At 36.0% G+C, this 16,610-nt stretch overlaps 1 protein-coding gene across 1 annotated transcript in view; it reads right to left on the bottom strand.

Moving 5' to 3' along the window:
* Positions 1-16,610, bottom strand: part of TBC1D32 (TBC1 domain family member 32) — a 108,653-nt gene that overhangs the window by 43,887 nt on the left and 48,156 nt on the right. Inside the window, exons 19-26 of the mRNA XM_081346661.1 lie at positions 15,256-15,394; positions 14,883-14,970; positions 12,143-12,261; positions 8,755-8,871; positions 7,347-7,435; positions 3,559-3,681; positions 2,700-2,808; positions 1,992-2,085 (exon numbers count right to left, since the gene is read on the bottom strand). Of these exons, the coding sequence (XP_081202787.1) occupies positions 1,992-2,085; positions 2,700-2,808; positions 3,559-3,681; positions 7,347-7,435; positions 8,755-8,871; positions 12,143-12,261; positions 14,883-14,970; positions 15,256-15,394 (878 nt within the window). The remainder of the gene's footprint in view (positions 1-1,991; positions 2,086-2,699; positions 2,809-3,558; positions 3,682-7,346; positions 7,436-8,754; positions 8,872-12,142; positions 12,262-14,882; positions 14,971-15,255; positions 15,395-16,610) is intronic.

Raw genomic sequence — 16,610 nt, forward strand, 5'->3', positions numbered from 1 at the left:
GGAAAGAGAAAAATAGAGAGGGAGAGAAAGAGGGAGAGAGAGACAAGGAGAAAGAAAGAGGGAAATAGAGGGAGAGAGAAAGGGAGAAATAGAGGGAAAGAGAAAAATAGGGAGAGAGGGAGAGGGAGAGAAAGGGAGAGAGAGAGAAAGAAGGAGAGAGAAAGAAAGAGGGAGGGGGAGAGAGGGAGAGAAAGAAATTAAATTAGTAACATGATTGTTAAGTGAACCTGGTTTCCCCACTAACTTTGCTTGTCAGAAGGTTGCAAAGGCGATCACATGACCCTGGAACAATGTGACCATCATAAATATGAATCGATTCCCAAGCATCCGAATGTAAATCACATGATCCTGGGGATGCTGCAATGGCCATAAGTGTGAAAAATGGTCATGTCACTTTTTTCAGTGCCGTCATAACTTTGAACGGTCACTAAGTGAATCATTGTAAGCCGAGGACTACCTGTACTTTATCATTTTTTTTCCTTTTTTTGGGGGGGTGTCAAGTTTTTGACACCTTGTTGGGCGACTGGTGGTACTCGGACATTGCCTTGTCCTAAAAGTGGTACAGTGGATGAAAAGGTTGAAAAGCCCTGTTTTAGTATACTGGTACTATTTGGTTCAGAATATTTTTTTCTTATTTTCCTGCTCTAAAAACTGGGTGCGTCTTATGGTCAGGTGCGTCTTATGGTCCGAAAAATATGGTAATTTAACAAGAAAAGTAGGGGGTCGTCTTATACGCCCAGTCGTCTTATACGCCGGAAAATACGGTATAAATTAATCTATTTTAAAACTATTTCCTTTGAGATGCCTGGAATTAAAAGTCTGTTTAGCAAACTATTGTTTAAAAATGAGTCTATATTAGGTTCCCTGTGATCAATATTTTTTTTTCTCTTATTTGTCTATACTGACTTGAGATTTGTGCTATACTTTGCTTATTTCTAGATTTCAAATAATTTAAATTCATAAATTTTTGGTTGAACTCAGTAATACCTGTTACCTTTTTCTCATGTCAAATTGCTAATACCCCATTTCAAATGATCTTTCCAAACAAAATAATAACTTGCAATTGAGCATAACCCTCTTTATTAAACAAAAAAAATATTAGTATTTTTTATGTTTTCTATGTTTCACAGCGTACTGTATAAGCTGGTGAATAAGCTGAAAACAACAGATGCCAAAATATATCCTGAAAAATGAGTTGGGCTTATCTACAAATTATATACAGTAAAACTCTTTTTTTTTTTACAAAAAACCCTCTATTACTTTCTTTTACCTTTTTTCTTTCTGATTCTATTTTAATTTATATTAATTTATTTATATTTTTAATCTTGTTTTTAAGTTTTTTCAATAAAATTATATTTTAAAAAGTCTAATGCTTTCATATGAAATTCAGAGAACAATAGCAAAGTTATCCCCTCTCAATACAATGCTTATTAATGTACATAAAGTATGAACCAACATGTTATTTATTTATTTATTTATTATAATATAATATACCTAAAGGATAATTATAGTTCGAAATGGATAACAGGTACAGATAACTCGATTTTGGTTACTCTTCCCTAGGGAATAAATACTATCCTTGGAACAGAAGTCAAGTGAAGGAAAATTCCTTCCTTTGCAGAGTTGAGAAAGAAAATATTTTATATATTTGTTCTATTAAAAATCCTTACATGGTTAGAATCTATTAACTGAATGCAATGCCTGTCTGGACAAGTGTTTCGCTTCCTTCCTCTCAAATTGTGCTTGATGTGATTTATACATGAGTGAAAGTGGATAGTTCAATAGTAAACAGAATCACGCTGCATCTTAATGACAACAATCTTCCATTACCAGATAAATAACATGTATATTTTGAACTCACATGCAGGAATATTCCTTATAGAGGGGTTTCAATGTGTAAAACATGAAGTGGTAAAGATCGCTGAACTATCAAATAGGTACAGCCTCATTAAACAACGCCTACATTAGTACATCATAAAATCACAATGTACCTTTTCTTGAATGGATTTTTCTAGGAAATTCAGCAAGATAGCATGCTGGCAAGGGGTAAGATGAAAACATTGGCCAAGGATATGGGTCATCACCCTAAGAAAGAGCACAATTAAGAAGAAAGTTATGTTATACAATTTGTTCAATAACAATTTGTTCATAAATGTGAGTCGGTTGTCAAGCATCCAAATCTAAATCACATGATCATGGGTTTGCTGCAATGGTCATAAGTGTGAAAAATGGTCATAAGTCAGTTTTTTCAATGCCGTTGTAACTTCGAACAATCACTAAATGAACTGTTGTAAGTCAAGGACTACCTGTATATGGTTATTTATTATAATTACTATATTAGTATAATGTTCAAATTGTCTTTTTCAGAACAAAAAAAATCTATAGCTAATTAAATAAAAATAAATACAGAGTTAATCAAAACGAAATGAAGTGCAATAAATTTTTCTAAAATGCCTGCATGTAAAGAGATTACTTAGAGTAGTGGTAGCTACTGAGCACTGAGTAAGCAATGCATATCTGGGGCATAAACCAAGAAGTTATGAGAAGCACTACTATAGTGAGGGAATCTCTAAAGCTACTCAGAAGAGCAGCAGAAGTTTTAAACAAATCATTGATTAAATAAAAGAGAAAACAATCAATTGCAACAGTTACCTACAGTGAGGCTAGATAAAAAGGAAAACATAAAATATATTTACAACCTTATGCAGTATTCTCGGAGGCAAGATCCTTTCGGCTGGGCCCCCGACATGGCTTATCCTAACGAGAATATGGTTTCTCTCAACCGATAAGCCATCAATTATAAATTGCCTGCAGCAAAACAAAACTGAATTGAGAAATGACTGCAAAATTCAAAATGTAAATACTTGGGATCCAGATCATCCACAAAACGCCTCCCATTCATTTGCCACTGTGGGAGCACCAAACTCGGTTGAGCAAGGATTCAGCAATTGGCATTAAAATTACAAAAATGGGGAGTCTTCCATTACATAAGCTTCCCTTATCTGGCAATACAATAGCGCCACACAAGATGAGTTTATTGAAGGTTTATACTGTACAGTATTTAGGTTAATCATCGGGTTACTGAGATACACTAACACTACCTCTTAAGAGCATCTTATAAAACAGAAGCTAAAAATTGAAAGTGGTTAACAAGTTCAGTCACATAACAGACGGACGGATGAATGCATACTAATCATTGTTAATTCCTTTAGAGACAAGCTTTAAGAAAACAACAGTAAGCTGTTATACTGGAATGCCTATTCACAAAAGTCAGCACTTTTCTGCTACTACTATTATTACTACTTTTATCTAACCTCCTATTTTTTTCCAGAACAACCCTGAAAGTGGGTTGGTCTGAAAGAATGTGTCTGACACAAAGTCATCCAGATGGCTTTCATCTCTAAGGGTGTTTTAGAACTCATGGTCTCCTGATTTCCAGACCAGCACCTTAACCATTACTCCAAACTAGCATTCTCTCTATATATATGCACAGAGGTCCAAGAAGAATATGGAAAACCATGTTTTAGAGTCACAAAATTTTAAATGATCCTTTCTTACCGAGGAGTTTCAAAAATACTGATGGCATTTTCATTCTGGGCATCTAAAAGCACTTCTGATATCTTGTATTGAGATTCTAGAAGCAGAAGTGTATTTAGATCACAGCATAGCACATTTAATAACCTGTAAGATACAATATATAAGAAGGACAGTTAGAAGTCTTGGTGACGCAGAGATGTTAAAACATGAACAGTAAGATTTCAGGCTCAGCTTGTTATTTATACATGAATAGAACAGAACAGGACAGAATAGAATAGTACATAACAGAACAGAATAATAATATGGAAGATTTGTTTGTTATCCCCACTTGGTTTGAAAATTAATTTTTTATGCATTTTGAGCTGGAAAAACATCACATGTAAGTCAACTTTGTACAAAGTAAGGCTATTCATCCACTTAGCTATTCTCATCTATTCTGATGAACAGTTCTGTATCCTTATTTGTGATCCTTCTCAGATGCCAGATTCACAGATTCTCCAAAGATATCAGTTGATGCAATTATTTTCAACCTATCATTTATTATTGAAATTATCCTTTGGGGGAGGGATGAGCAGCTATATAAATTTGATAAACAAATAAAAGTTTCTCTAGCCTAGTATTTCTTAACCTTGGTGATTTTAAGATGTGTGGATTTCAACTGCCAGAATTCTCCAGCTATCCATGCTAATGTCCACACATCTTAAAGTTGCCAAGGTTGAGAGACATTGCTCTAGCCGTTCCATCAAATACGCTAGTTCTCCATCAAAGACCCTGGTCCTATTAATAGTATCAAAGGCCACTGAGAAGTCTTAGAAGACAAGGATAGACACAGTTCCCTCCTCCATATTTTGACCAAAGTTATCCATTAGATTGAACCTAAACCTGCATGGAGAGGGATCTGATAATCTGTTTCCTCCAGAGTTGGCCCCTACCATCACCTGGACAATCTTTCCCAAAAAGGAAAGACCAGTTATCTAAGCTCAGTCAGATTTTTTGTTTGTTTTCTTCCAGTGACACTCTAGACATCACTTCCATCACTTCATGTTCCAAAAGTCTTCAATAAACTAAAATGTCATAACCATAGCCACAAGTCAACACAATGCCTTTCGTAGTCAAAATTCTTCTGCGGTATTTGATTACAATAAAAAATAAAACCCCATTGAGTTATATTGCTTCTTGATGCTTTCTCTCAAGCAGACTATCAACTGTACTCTATTTTAAGTTTCTACTCCCACATAAACGTGAACTGTTCCTATCATTTTTCAAGTGTTATTCCTTTATGTATTGAAAAAGAAATTAATCAGAATTGAAGTAGTTCAAATGCAGAATAGAAAACTGCAAAAGGAATAGAACCTAAAAGTAGAAAGCTTTTAATTAAAAGTGCAGGTGTTCTGGGTAACTTTAGCCAATTCCATGTGGCTATAGAAATCTGGTGCTGCCACAATTCTATTTTTTAAATCAATCAAACTCAGATGAGAAAAAGAAATTGTGCAACACTAGATTGAACCAGTTTTTAAGTGTTACCAATATTCTTTGAGAAAAATGAATGAGGAAAGGAAAGGAATTCTGATTATTTTATAGAACAAAAATGAATATGGAAGCAATCTTTATTCTTTTTTGAAAATTCAAAAAAATCACTTTCATGTCTATCACAGAACTGGTCTAAGCTTTTTCAAGAACCTATTTCCATGGGCAAGTGAAAGTAATAGCAATAGATTATTTTTCCTCTCATTTCTTTGCTGCTAAAAATAGCAAAATTTTGAAAATGCTACCTAGAAAACTGCATGGCCATGCCCAAGTAACTGCGAGGAGTGAAGTTTGACTTTGAGATCTTATGTATCTATATTTATGTATAAATAAAAGCACAAAGCTACTACAGGCAATACAAAAATAACTATGTTATGTTTTATTCATAAAATTATTTTCCATAAACTTTAGAAAAATCATTCATTTTTTTGGTATATCTCAAGAAATGATTCTGTAAGATTAATAAAATAAATACTTAGGCATTCAATGTGTATGTAAATATTTATGCCACAAATAAAATTATGATGGTGTCATTTTATAATGTTTCAAAAACTGAAAACCTAAAAGCTTAATTTCATTCTTGGTTTTTGCACCGAGAGGCATAATTTTTTCCCCCATAAAGGCTGTTTAGAGACAAATCAAATGAGAAATTAATAGAATATTATTCATTAAAGTCCAGCATGTTGCATGATTATTACACTGTCAATAAAACTGACAATGTATCAATTTTGTCAGATATTGTACATGCTTCCCATAATTATTGGAAAAGTTGTTCTATAAAATATATTTAAGAGTTCACTTAAATGTGGAAACTAGAATAAATCATGCTTTGTTTTTTAAATAAAAATTGGAACAACTGCAATAGAATTTCCAACAAACATAAAACAAAAATAGAGGTAATAAGATGGCTGATTATTAAACCCACACAGCAGTTCAGTTTCAATTCCAAAAATGTATTTTTGAGCTCATGGGAACACAAACAGAGTACCCGTCTGCAACTCCTTACACAACTCCCCATACTGTGTTTTCTCCTAAGAGAGCCAATGAAGACCAACAATAAAATATCTAATATAGGAAATGAACTAAAACAACTATATTAATAACTAGTCTTGACAGGTTGCAAGATTACTGGAAGAGAATAATGGTTTTAATCCAGATAATGCATCTTCAAAACAGGGCATCCAATTTAAATTCCTTATGCACTGAGAAAGCCTTGTGGCACTTCAGGTACAAATCAAAAGCTAAAATTAACTTGGAGCTTATCATTATGCTCAGAAAGGACATGCATATATAACTGAATGACAATTACTTTAGCACATTTACTTGAGAACATGCTGAGTTACGTACTTTGGGGGAATGCTGCACATTCTCAAGAGTATTAATGAACTGCTGTCAGAAAGACCTAGAAACTGCTGATTTCTGAACTTAAATCTATGGGGAAATCTTTTTTTTTAAGACTCCCCAGCAATCTTACCAAACAAGCATCTACAACTACTGCAGATTCTTCCAAGCACAGCCATCCCTTAAAATGGTAGCCTTGGGGAAAGGATAAAAGGTATGAAAAAAGAAATGCATATTCTCATGTTCATTCATAATACTGCAGATAAAGATTTTATGAAACAAATGCAGTAGACAATTGCAGTGACTAAGCAGTGTTGCCAGCTATCTGAACTTATGTCTCCTATGAACTTCTAAGAGCAGAAAATGACACATTGTTCACTTAGGTGTGTAGCCAACTCTAAGCAGAAAATGGACATCTTAGGCATCAGTAAGATTTAGAAATCCTCATGCGTATTACAGAAAACATCTGGCCTACACAACATTGACATCAGCTACAAGAGGCTGATATGTATGTTGTGATCTTCTATTTTCCAAGTGTATGGCATGATATGTGAGTTGTGTTAAGCTAGTCTATAAGGATTTATGAAATATACCCAAGGACCACACCTACAGTCTGGAAGCTTGTAATTAAAATGAGAAAAAGGCAGTCACAGTATTTCATTCTCAGATCGTGATTCTGCAAAAGTCTCAGAATAATCTGGCTCCAATAAGAGATCTTTCCAAAAATGGCTGTGCATTTCTAGCTATTAAATACTGAATATCGTGGTTACATACATATTACATATCAATGTGAGATATTTTACTTGTCTTTGTATTTCTTCTTACTTTGCCTGGATTATTAAGAACTCTTTTTCATTGGCACTGGCAATAAGAAGCAACAGGAAGGAGAAAAAGTTATACATCTTTCCTTGTTAAATAAATCAGACAGGAAAGCATCTTACCTCAGTCCAAAGATATGAGACTGCTCATAGTTGAATAATGAATGGATTTTAGCTTCAGTGTTAACAACTATAAGCCTGTCAATTATATCCTGAAATACAAAAATTGGTTTTACCAACTTTTGATCATCATTGCTTCAGTTGCTGTTACTCTTTAAAAGTTATGTTTAAAAGATATAAATACTTGATGAGAATACCTTTAGATGTTCTAGGCTTTAAATTCTGAGCTGCTTAGTAACCTTACTTTTATACAGAGACATGTTTATAAGAGATGGTCAAAAAAGGCAAGATAGCTGGGACTGTGAGACTGAAGCCCCATCCTTTTCTTATAGGTCTCACAATGATCTAGAGCAGGGATCCCCAACCTATGGACCACAGCCTGGTACTGGGCCGTGGGCACTTGGCCAGTGGGCTGCAGAAATGGCTGGACAGGGTGCGCATGCATGGGCGTGCAGTCCCAACTCATGCTAGCGCCCACAGCCCTGTTTGCGCATGCACATTTGGCACCAACACATGCCGCATACACAAATGCAGCCGCTAGTACTGCGCCAGTAAGCGTGGCCCCATTTGCGTGCTTGCAGGTGTGCAGTAATCTTGAAGCTGGTCGCGAGCCCAGAAGGGTTGGAGAACTCTGATGTAAATAACAAAGGGACAAATTTCTATAATGTCATACACGATCATACTGACTTTTTTGACCTATACATACACCCATATGCTTCTGTTCTTATGCTAACAAGATAGATAGATAGATAGATAGATAGATAGATAGATAGATAGATAGATAGATAGATAGATAGACAGACAGACAGACAGATGATAGCTAGACAGAAGACAGACACAGATGATAGATACACACATATACACACACGAAACCCTTTCTGATATTTGGTCGAGAAATGAGATGATTTTTTAAAGAAAAATTTGAAAGACCTTTCCAGCTCAGTTATCTATCGCCAAAGCACAATTTTCACTTCCATATACTTCAAAAAATAAAATCACAGTTTTTGGTCTGCCAAGATCAAGGGGAAAAAAATACAAGGATTTCTAACTCTAGGTGGAAACTAGTTATAAAGAGTAGTTATTTAAATATGCAGGCTTCCTCATATGTATGATTTATATTATATAAGTAACCTTCTTACCATAATCAAACCTACCATTTAGGTGGCATATTTGTACAAGGACAAAAGATAGTAGCTTTTGCAAATTAAACTTTTGCTATGATTATGGAAAAAAGCACCAGTATAAACTGCACACAGACTGCCCTCATGCTGCATGTAATAAAACTGCCAAAAACACATTCAAGATTTATCACCAATGTAGTAGAAAATCAAAACATTACAATTTTTATCATTCCTTGCAAATGAATCATTCCACATACCTTTTTAAGAGGATAATAGAAAATACTACTTACAACAACGTCTGTAGGAACTTCACGAAGAGAATACTCTGCTTTATTAGGTATCTCTTGATCACCTATCAGTTCATAAACAGCAGGGCAGGACAGCAAATTTATGAGAGCTAGGAAAAACTAAGGAGGATAGTGGTACAGTTGATAAAAAAAAACAATACTGGTGATTCATTTAAAGCCTTTTACATAATCATTACTATTTATTTTGGGAAAATGTACAGTATAAAATATGTAAAATTTTATCATACCAGTTCTGGCCTCTCAGCTTGTCTTAAAGCTTTCAAGGCACACAGCAAACAGAGAAAAGAGCAAGACTAGCAATGGGTAATTAATTATTAATGAATTAATTGATGATCCAAGACCTGAAGACTAAAACATATGAAGAATGGCTGCAGGACTTAGGTTTGGCTAGTCTAAAGAAAAGAAGAAACAGGAATGACATGATAGCAGTATTCTAGTATTTGAGGGGGCTGCCACAAAGAAGAGGGGGTCAAATTATTCTCCAAAGCACCAGAGGGCAGGGATAAGAAACAATGGTTGGAAACTGATCAAAGAGAGAAGCAACCTGGAATTAAGGAGAAACTTCCTAACAGTAAGGCAATTAACCAGTGGAACAGCTTGCCTTCAGAAATTGTGGGTGCTCCATCACTGGAGGTTTTTAAGAAGAGACTGGACTTGTCTGAGATGGTATAGGTTCTTCTATTTGAGCGGGGGGCTGGACTAGAAGACCTACAATGTCCCTTCCTATTCTATTCTATTCTATTCTATTCTATTCTGTTCTGTTCTGTTCTGTTCTGTTCTGTTCTATTCTTTTGAAGGGTGCCTTCCATAGATTATAGCATAGATTATAGAGTAGGAAGAATCCAATCCAAAACCAATCAGGCAACAACTTTCTGAAATTAATACAAATTCCTAAAATTAAAAGAATTAAAAAAGCTGGTCACTTCATATAAGTATGAAGATATAACACCACCCCCTCCCAAAGAATAAAAAATCTGGTTTAAAAAAAAACTTTAAAAGACCTCACTTCCTTAATTGTAATGACAAAACCAGTCTCGGCTCCATCAGCAAGCCATTCTATAATTTAGAGCTGCTACAGAAAAAAATAAATTAGCTGTTGAGCTAGCAGAATTAGCTGTTGAATATGGCAGAGGACCTGCAAAAAAAACACCCTCCTGAAAAGCTACGAAAAGTGGCAGGCTGCATGATCTAGGCCAGGGGTGGGGAATCGTGCCCCTTTTATGACTTACGGAGCCATGCTGGCTCAGGAATTCTGGGAGTTGAAGTCCACAAATCAAAAAAGGACCAAGGTTCCCCAACCCTAGTCTAGGCAGTCCTGTAAGTAATCTGGGTCCAAGCTATATAAGCGAAGAATAATCAGCATTGCTGTTTCAGCATAGCAATGAAACCTCTCCTGGAAGTATAACAGAATCCTGCTGCCACATTCCACAACTGGACAATTATTATTCTGTTTTAATTGTTGACTTTAACTTTGTATGCTGCTCAGAGTCACTTGTGAGAGAGAGGCCTCATAAATTGTTTAAAATATAGACCAATAAATCTTCCAGTACTATCTTATGAAGAATGCATTGCAAATTGAGGTTAACAGTTTATGTAATCCCAAGTCTAGGATTCATCCCATCCACAAATAGATGCAGCTGGTAATAAATGCCCTCCTTATCACCATGAGCCAACCTAATATCAAGATTGGTTCCAAAAGAACCTCTAAGCTGTGAACCTGAATCAAAATAAGTTTAAACCAATCCAGGTCAGGAGCATCTCCCGAATTCTGAAGTCCAGGCTCTCAAATTAAATTTACCAATTATTAGAGTAAAAAGTTAACTGGATGGTAGATCAAGTATTTAAAACCAGTTTGGCAATCAAGCTAGCAAATGAAGAACAGGAACACTAGAGGCTGCCAAAAGTTTAAATGTTGATACATCTAGCTACCACTTATGTCAAGTAAAGAGTACTAAACAGATTCTTCTATACTGGGAATAACACTGGCAAAAATTGGACGCGGTGGCTCAGTGGGTTAGGACGCTGAGCTTGTCGATCAGAAGGTCAGCAGTTTGGCGGGTCGAATCTGTTACTCGTCCCAGCTTCTGCCAACCTAGCAGTTCTAAAGCACGTAAAAAATGCAAGTAGAAAAATAGGGACCACTACGGTGGGAAGGTAACAGCGTTCCGTGCGCCTTTGGCGTCTAGTCATGCCGGCCACATGACCACGGAGACGTCCTCGGACAAGCGCTGGCTCTTCGGCTTTGAAACGGAGATGAGCACCGGCCCCTAGAGTCGGAAACGACTAGCACACATGTGCGGGGGAACCTTTACCTTTACCTTTTTAACACTTATTTGCTCCTTAGGTGGGAGATGCCACCTATGGTGTTTTCCTTCCTTCCTTCCTTCCTTCCTTCCTTCCTTCCTTCCTTCCTTCCTTCCTTCCTTCCTATCTCCCTCCCTCCCTCTCTCCCTCCTGGACTGTTTCCAAATTCTAACAGAACAGTCTAAGGACATAATATACTGACCAAATTCTTTTTACTCAGCCTGCAGAACCCATTTAAAAACAAAACAAAGCAAAACATGCATATTCTTAAACTCAACACAGAAGCTGGCCAAATAAAAATCAGTGAAGGAAATTATTGCTGTATTGCAAAAGAATAAAAAGTGAGACTTGTAATAGAACACAGGAAAGAACTTGATGCTTCACAAAGCAACAGCAATTTCATTTTACCGCGGGAATAGTCATTTAATATTACTTTGCGAAATACGCTCGTTTACATTCTAACAAAGGACATATTATTTGCTGAGTGATGAATATTTGTAAAAACAAAAAACAATCATGATTTTATATGGGAATCATTTTAATCTGGATAATTGTTTTTATTTGTAGTTGTTAGTAAATGCATTTGGTATTATGGCCTCTGGCTGAGCTAATAAAACAGGATTGATTGATACATACTGAAGCTAAAATTATCCTGAAGTGATTACACATAACTCTTCTAGAACTAATTTGGTTTCTTCACCTTAATATACTATATTTTGAAAATATGAACCCTGAACTGAGTATTTTTGAGTTATTTATTTAATTGTTCACTTACATAATTTATATGATCACCCATCTCACAGCACTGACTCCGGGCAATGGACAAAGATTAAAACCCCAACAGTTAAAAAGGAGTTAGCATATATGCTTTTCAGTTTTATGGTAAGTACCCTAATAAGACAAGGCTCATACATGGACTAGTAGCTTTTGATGTCCTAGTATCAAATTAAGAAAATTAGAAATGTCAAACTACCCCAGGATTTTCCCCAAAAAAACATGATACATAATATATTCAGACTGAACAGTCGCAGAAGTCTTTGTGGAGAAAAAAAAAGAATCAATTCACCTTTTGACAGCTTCGGTCAATTGGATCTACTGGTGTTGATCTGGGGTGAGTCATTCGTACATCGTCTCTTCCACACTCCAGAACACCCCACAATTCAGTAATGAGGGCCTTTATAAATCCTAGGAAATAATATATATTTTTTCATAATGACACCTATCTACTAAAGTATTATATTTGCTAGAGGGGAGAAATGTTTCTCTTCACTCTTGATCACTTACTGTGGGGGGCATGCATGACCTTTGGGGATATATTTAGATCATACAGGAAGAAGGAATGTTTGTGTAATATTGAAATGTAGCCACGGAACTTAGGAAAAACCTTAAAAACAGATATTGTCAGGAATATTTGCTTCATCACTTGGAATGCTTTCCCCTATTAACATTAATCTGCCTCTCCTACTATACTGCTTAAAAATACCATCATATTTCTTTCAGAACAATATCAATAGGCATAATTAGGTACTAAATTCCTGAAGTTGAGCCATGGTGACACAGCGGCTAGAATGCAGTACTGCAGGTTAAGTTATTTCTCAGCGCCAGCAGTTCGATTCTGACTGGCTGAAGGCTGACTCAGCCCTTCCTCCTTCTGAGGTTAATAAAATGATGACCCAGATTGTTGGGGTCAATATAATGACTCTGAAAACCGCTTAAGAGAGGCTGTAAAAGCACTATGAAGTGGTATATAAGTCTATGTGCTAAGTGCTAAAGTTTTATTTCTAAAGACTTATTTATTTATCCACCCAACAATCAGTCACATTCTAGATGGTAACTTTACATAAGTTTCCATGTGTCTGTTCTGGAAGATTCAGTATCTTATTAATAGTTGGTTCTTTTAGTTCTCTTCCAACTATCAGGAGATCAATGCACTTATTTTAACTGTAACAGCTGGATTTTACATTTCAGATGGAATTTTATTTCCAAACCAAGTGTCCAGTTATTATTAGCTTTCACTTTCCCCCCCAGCAAATGCTAAGACAGTCTTTGGCGCAATCAAATGCCACTTATAAATCTGATATGACCCAGTTTTTACGTCTAGGCACTCTCCTTCACTGCATTTAAAACTACAATAAGACATGATGCAAAATCATCAAAAGCTCTTTTCCTCATATGTTCTTCTTCAATCATTATCCCTGAAGAGGATAGCCAAAATCTCACAACCATTTATAAACCTTCACTTGATTTTAAAAAAAATGTTATAGATTCTGAGTAACTCAGTGTCCAGAGTTGTGCGGGGGGGGGGGGTGAGTTTTGTACTCGATTTCTATCAGTTAATATGCCATTATTATTTAATTTTAGACCTTTCCACAACGGCTAAATTTTTAAAAAAATAATAATTATTATTCCATACTTTCTGTGAGAGGATAAGGGAGCATGCAGAATACTTGATAAGAATTGACTAAAACCATTCCTGACTGATACTGACTGCATGCTGTTGCTGCTGTTGTATCCAGACATACAGAGCAAACAAAGATCCTTTTGTAACCAATGGCTTGCTCCTTTCCAGCATTTATTTGCTCTAAGCAATTCACAAAAGATATTTAATAGGTTGTTGGAAGCATGGAAGACCTGTTTTGTCTGAGAACAGCTGAGACATCTGAAGCAATCATGAATTCAATATGAATAAAGAGTACAACATCGAGGAAAAGAATCCTGTTTATTGCAAACTGTTGGGTGTCTGTCTTATAAAAAAGAAGGGTGCTGGACAATGGAAAAACAAAAATTTTGTAGAAGTTGAGAGCTTCTATAAAGTGGGAAATCCTAGAGATCTGATTGGCTGGACAGTCTGGGGAAGCTGAGCAAGTATTTGTCACTGTACCTGAAGTTATTCCTCCTGTTAGACAAAATGGGCCTTTCAAGAGGGCAGCAGAAGTTCATTGTCAAAGGAGATGGAATCTGGAGGTATCAGATGATAGAGGATGGGTACATTAGGTTGCAACTGGTGAGGAAGCTTCTGTTTGATTTAGGGCAGGGGTAGGCAACCTCGGCTCTTTTATGACGCATGGACTTCAACTGGACTTCAACTCCCAGAATTCCTGAGCCGAGGTTCCTACCCCTGATTTAGGGGGACAGCAGAGAGGTTCTACCTGGGACAGGGGAGAATCAGTTTGGGCCTGCTGGGAATAAGCCAAGAGATGAACTGGGTTTGACCATGGTCATATCCAAAAGACTGGGGGGAAGGTGCATTCTGTGTTAGATTTATTTTCTCCACCACATCATAAACTCACAAGAACAACTCAGCAAAGGCAGTGAAGATTCCATTACACCAATGGTGTAAGAAAGCATTTTTTCTTCTTCTCCATGTACAGACTAATTTACATCACATTAACTACAGTTGTGTGCTAAACCCTCTATTCCAGAGAATACTGAAAAGTTCCATACAAGGAACCCTGTTTTTTTTTTTGCACATCTCTGATTACATATAACCTACCGGATAATACCCATGCATCTTATGAATTATCTACGGGAATCTTTTGTCTGTTTCAATGCAATGTTGCCTATATAATTGCAAATATCTCCCTCTTTCCCTTCCCTCGTGGTACTTTTCTCCCTCCTCCCCCCACCAAAATCAGAAATTACCCTCAGGACTAGCACAAAATCAAAGGATAATCAAATAAATAAAGACAGAATATAATTATCAATGTGGGAGAGATGTTCTGATGTAGACAGAAATCAAGAGTTACATTACTGAGCTTTAATTACAATGATGTACAATAAAATGATATCAAGCAAAACAAAATTACCCGAATTTTGTAGAGCTACAGCCCCAGGGGCAGTTGCAGCTACTTGTGAAACAATTGCTCCATAGCCAAACTTTTCACATCCACTCACCTGGTGCAAACAAGAGAATCTGTTAGCCCACAAACATCATTTTCACAGAATGAGCATAACTTAATTGAGACAATAATTAGTAGTGGATTTTTGCATATACATCTCTTGTTTGTTTGGATTTGATAATCAAATGCATCATTAGATTCTAATTAGCATTCTGAGACCAACAAATAGCTCTGACAGGAAAAGGTTACACTACAAGCAATCAAGTTATTTGGGTAAGCGAAATAATTGTTTTTATCAATTTTTGTTCCACATATTTTTTTTTAGAATGAGAATACCAACCTGGAGGTTCTTCATGAACCTGTTGAACATGAAGGTGACACATTCAGTGACCATTCCTGTGTTCTGTAGAAGGAGAAGACCTTTCGGTGTGGTAGCAAAATTTAGCAAGTCATCCAACAATGTTTCTTCTAATACAATACTGAGAGGGAAAAAAAGAACAAATCAAATACAATTCTGTGAGCACAACAAACAGCAAAATAAACCAAACACTTCCTTCTCCCATAAAAACTGTAATAGCACTTAAAGCTGTTTTGTTTTTCTTATACGAAGGATGTCTTTGTAATATGAAAGACATATGCTATTTTATTAACACATAATGTTTGTTATGAAAATGTTTCCCTTCCATATTGCCTCTGTTGCCCAATCCACCATCTGGCTGCAATTAATTCATGTACAAAATCATCTGCATATCCATGTCTGCTGTACCTACACTGCAGCTGTCTCCCCTGAAGGTCCAACATTCTCTAATAGGCTTGGCTATTAACTCTACTAAGCACACTTTTCTCCAATGCCCAGGAAACAAAACTCCCCATGTCTTCAAGTCAGACTTTTTATTGATGGTTAAGAAAACAACTTTATAACTCTCCTTACTGAAGGGAATCTTGCAATGCTTTACAAAATCCTAAATCCTAGAATTAAAATTAAAAAACCCCAATCCAATAAAAGTAAACATTAGTGAGGGAAGGCCTATTTAATACTGATTTTGAAAAAGACGGCTAGAACTCATGCGTACTATAGATCCTCTACTCAATATTACATTATTCCACAGAGAAAACCTACTTCCTTGTCCCTGACAAGTAGCAATCTGCAAATTTGACCATGAGGAGCAGAACCTTTCTCAAAGACATTAAGTACAGAGTAATTGAAAAACTAATATTTGGGGCACCTGAAAAGTATCCTGTACTTTTAATGGCAAAAAGAAAGCAGGATCTTTTAAAAATAGTGCTCATTCCTATACTCAAAACTCTTGTATTTATGACAATGACGATGATGATTTGATTTGTACTTCACTATTCCAGAAAGTAGGATGGTTACAAAGCATGATGATAAGTACAATCCAGCGTGAGAAATGAACCACCTGAGTCAATTCTTGGATTGGTACAATTTTAGGTGAGACTAGTATGAACTTATAGCACCGTTCATTGCTTCAGAATAACAAGGAAGGCAACTAAGAAATACTGGTGGTGTTCATAGCACCAATCGCTAGACTTTGATTTGTCATATTAACATCTAAGTAATCGATGGAATTTACTTCTAAATTTTCAGAGAGCTATATTATTGAACCAATATTTTGCAATTCAATAATCATAAAAATTCTGTACAGTTGAGTTTGACCTTTGCTGATTACGTGACTG

The sequence above is a fragment of the Vipera berus genome (genome assembly GCF_964194415.1).
Source record: "Vipera berus genome assembly, chromosome: 1".
In the NCBI taxonomy this organism is placed as follows: Eukaryota; Metazoa; Chordata; class Lepidosauria; order Squamata; family Viperidae; genus Vipera; species Vipera berus.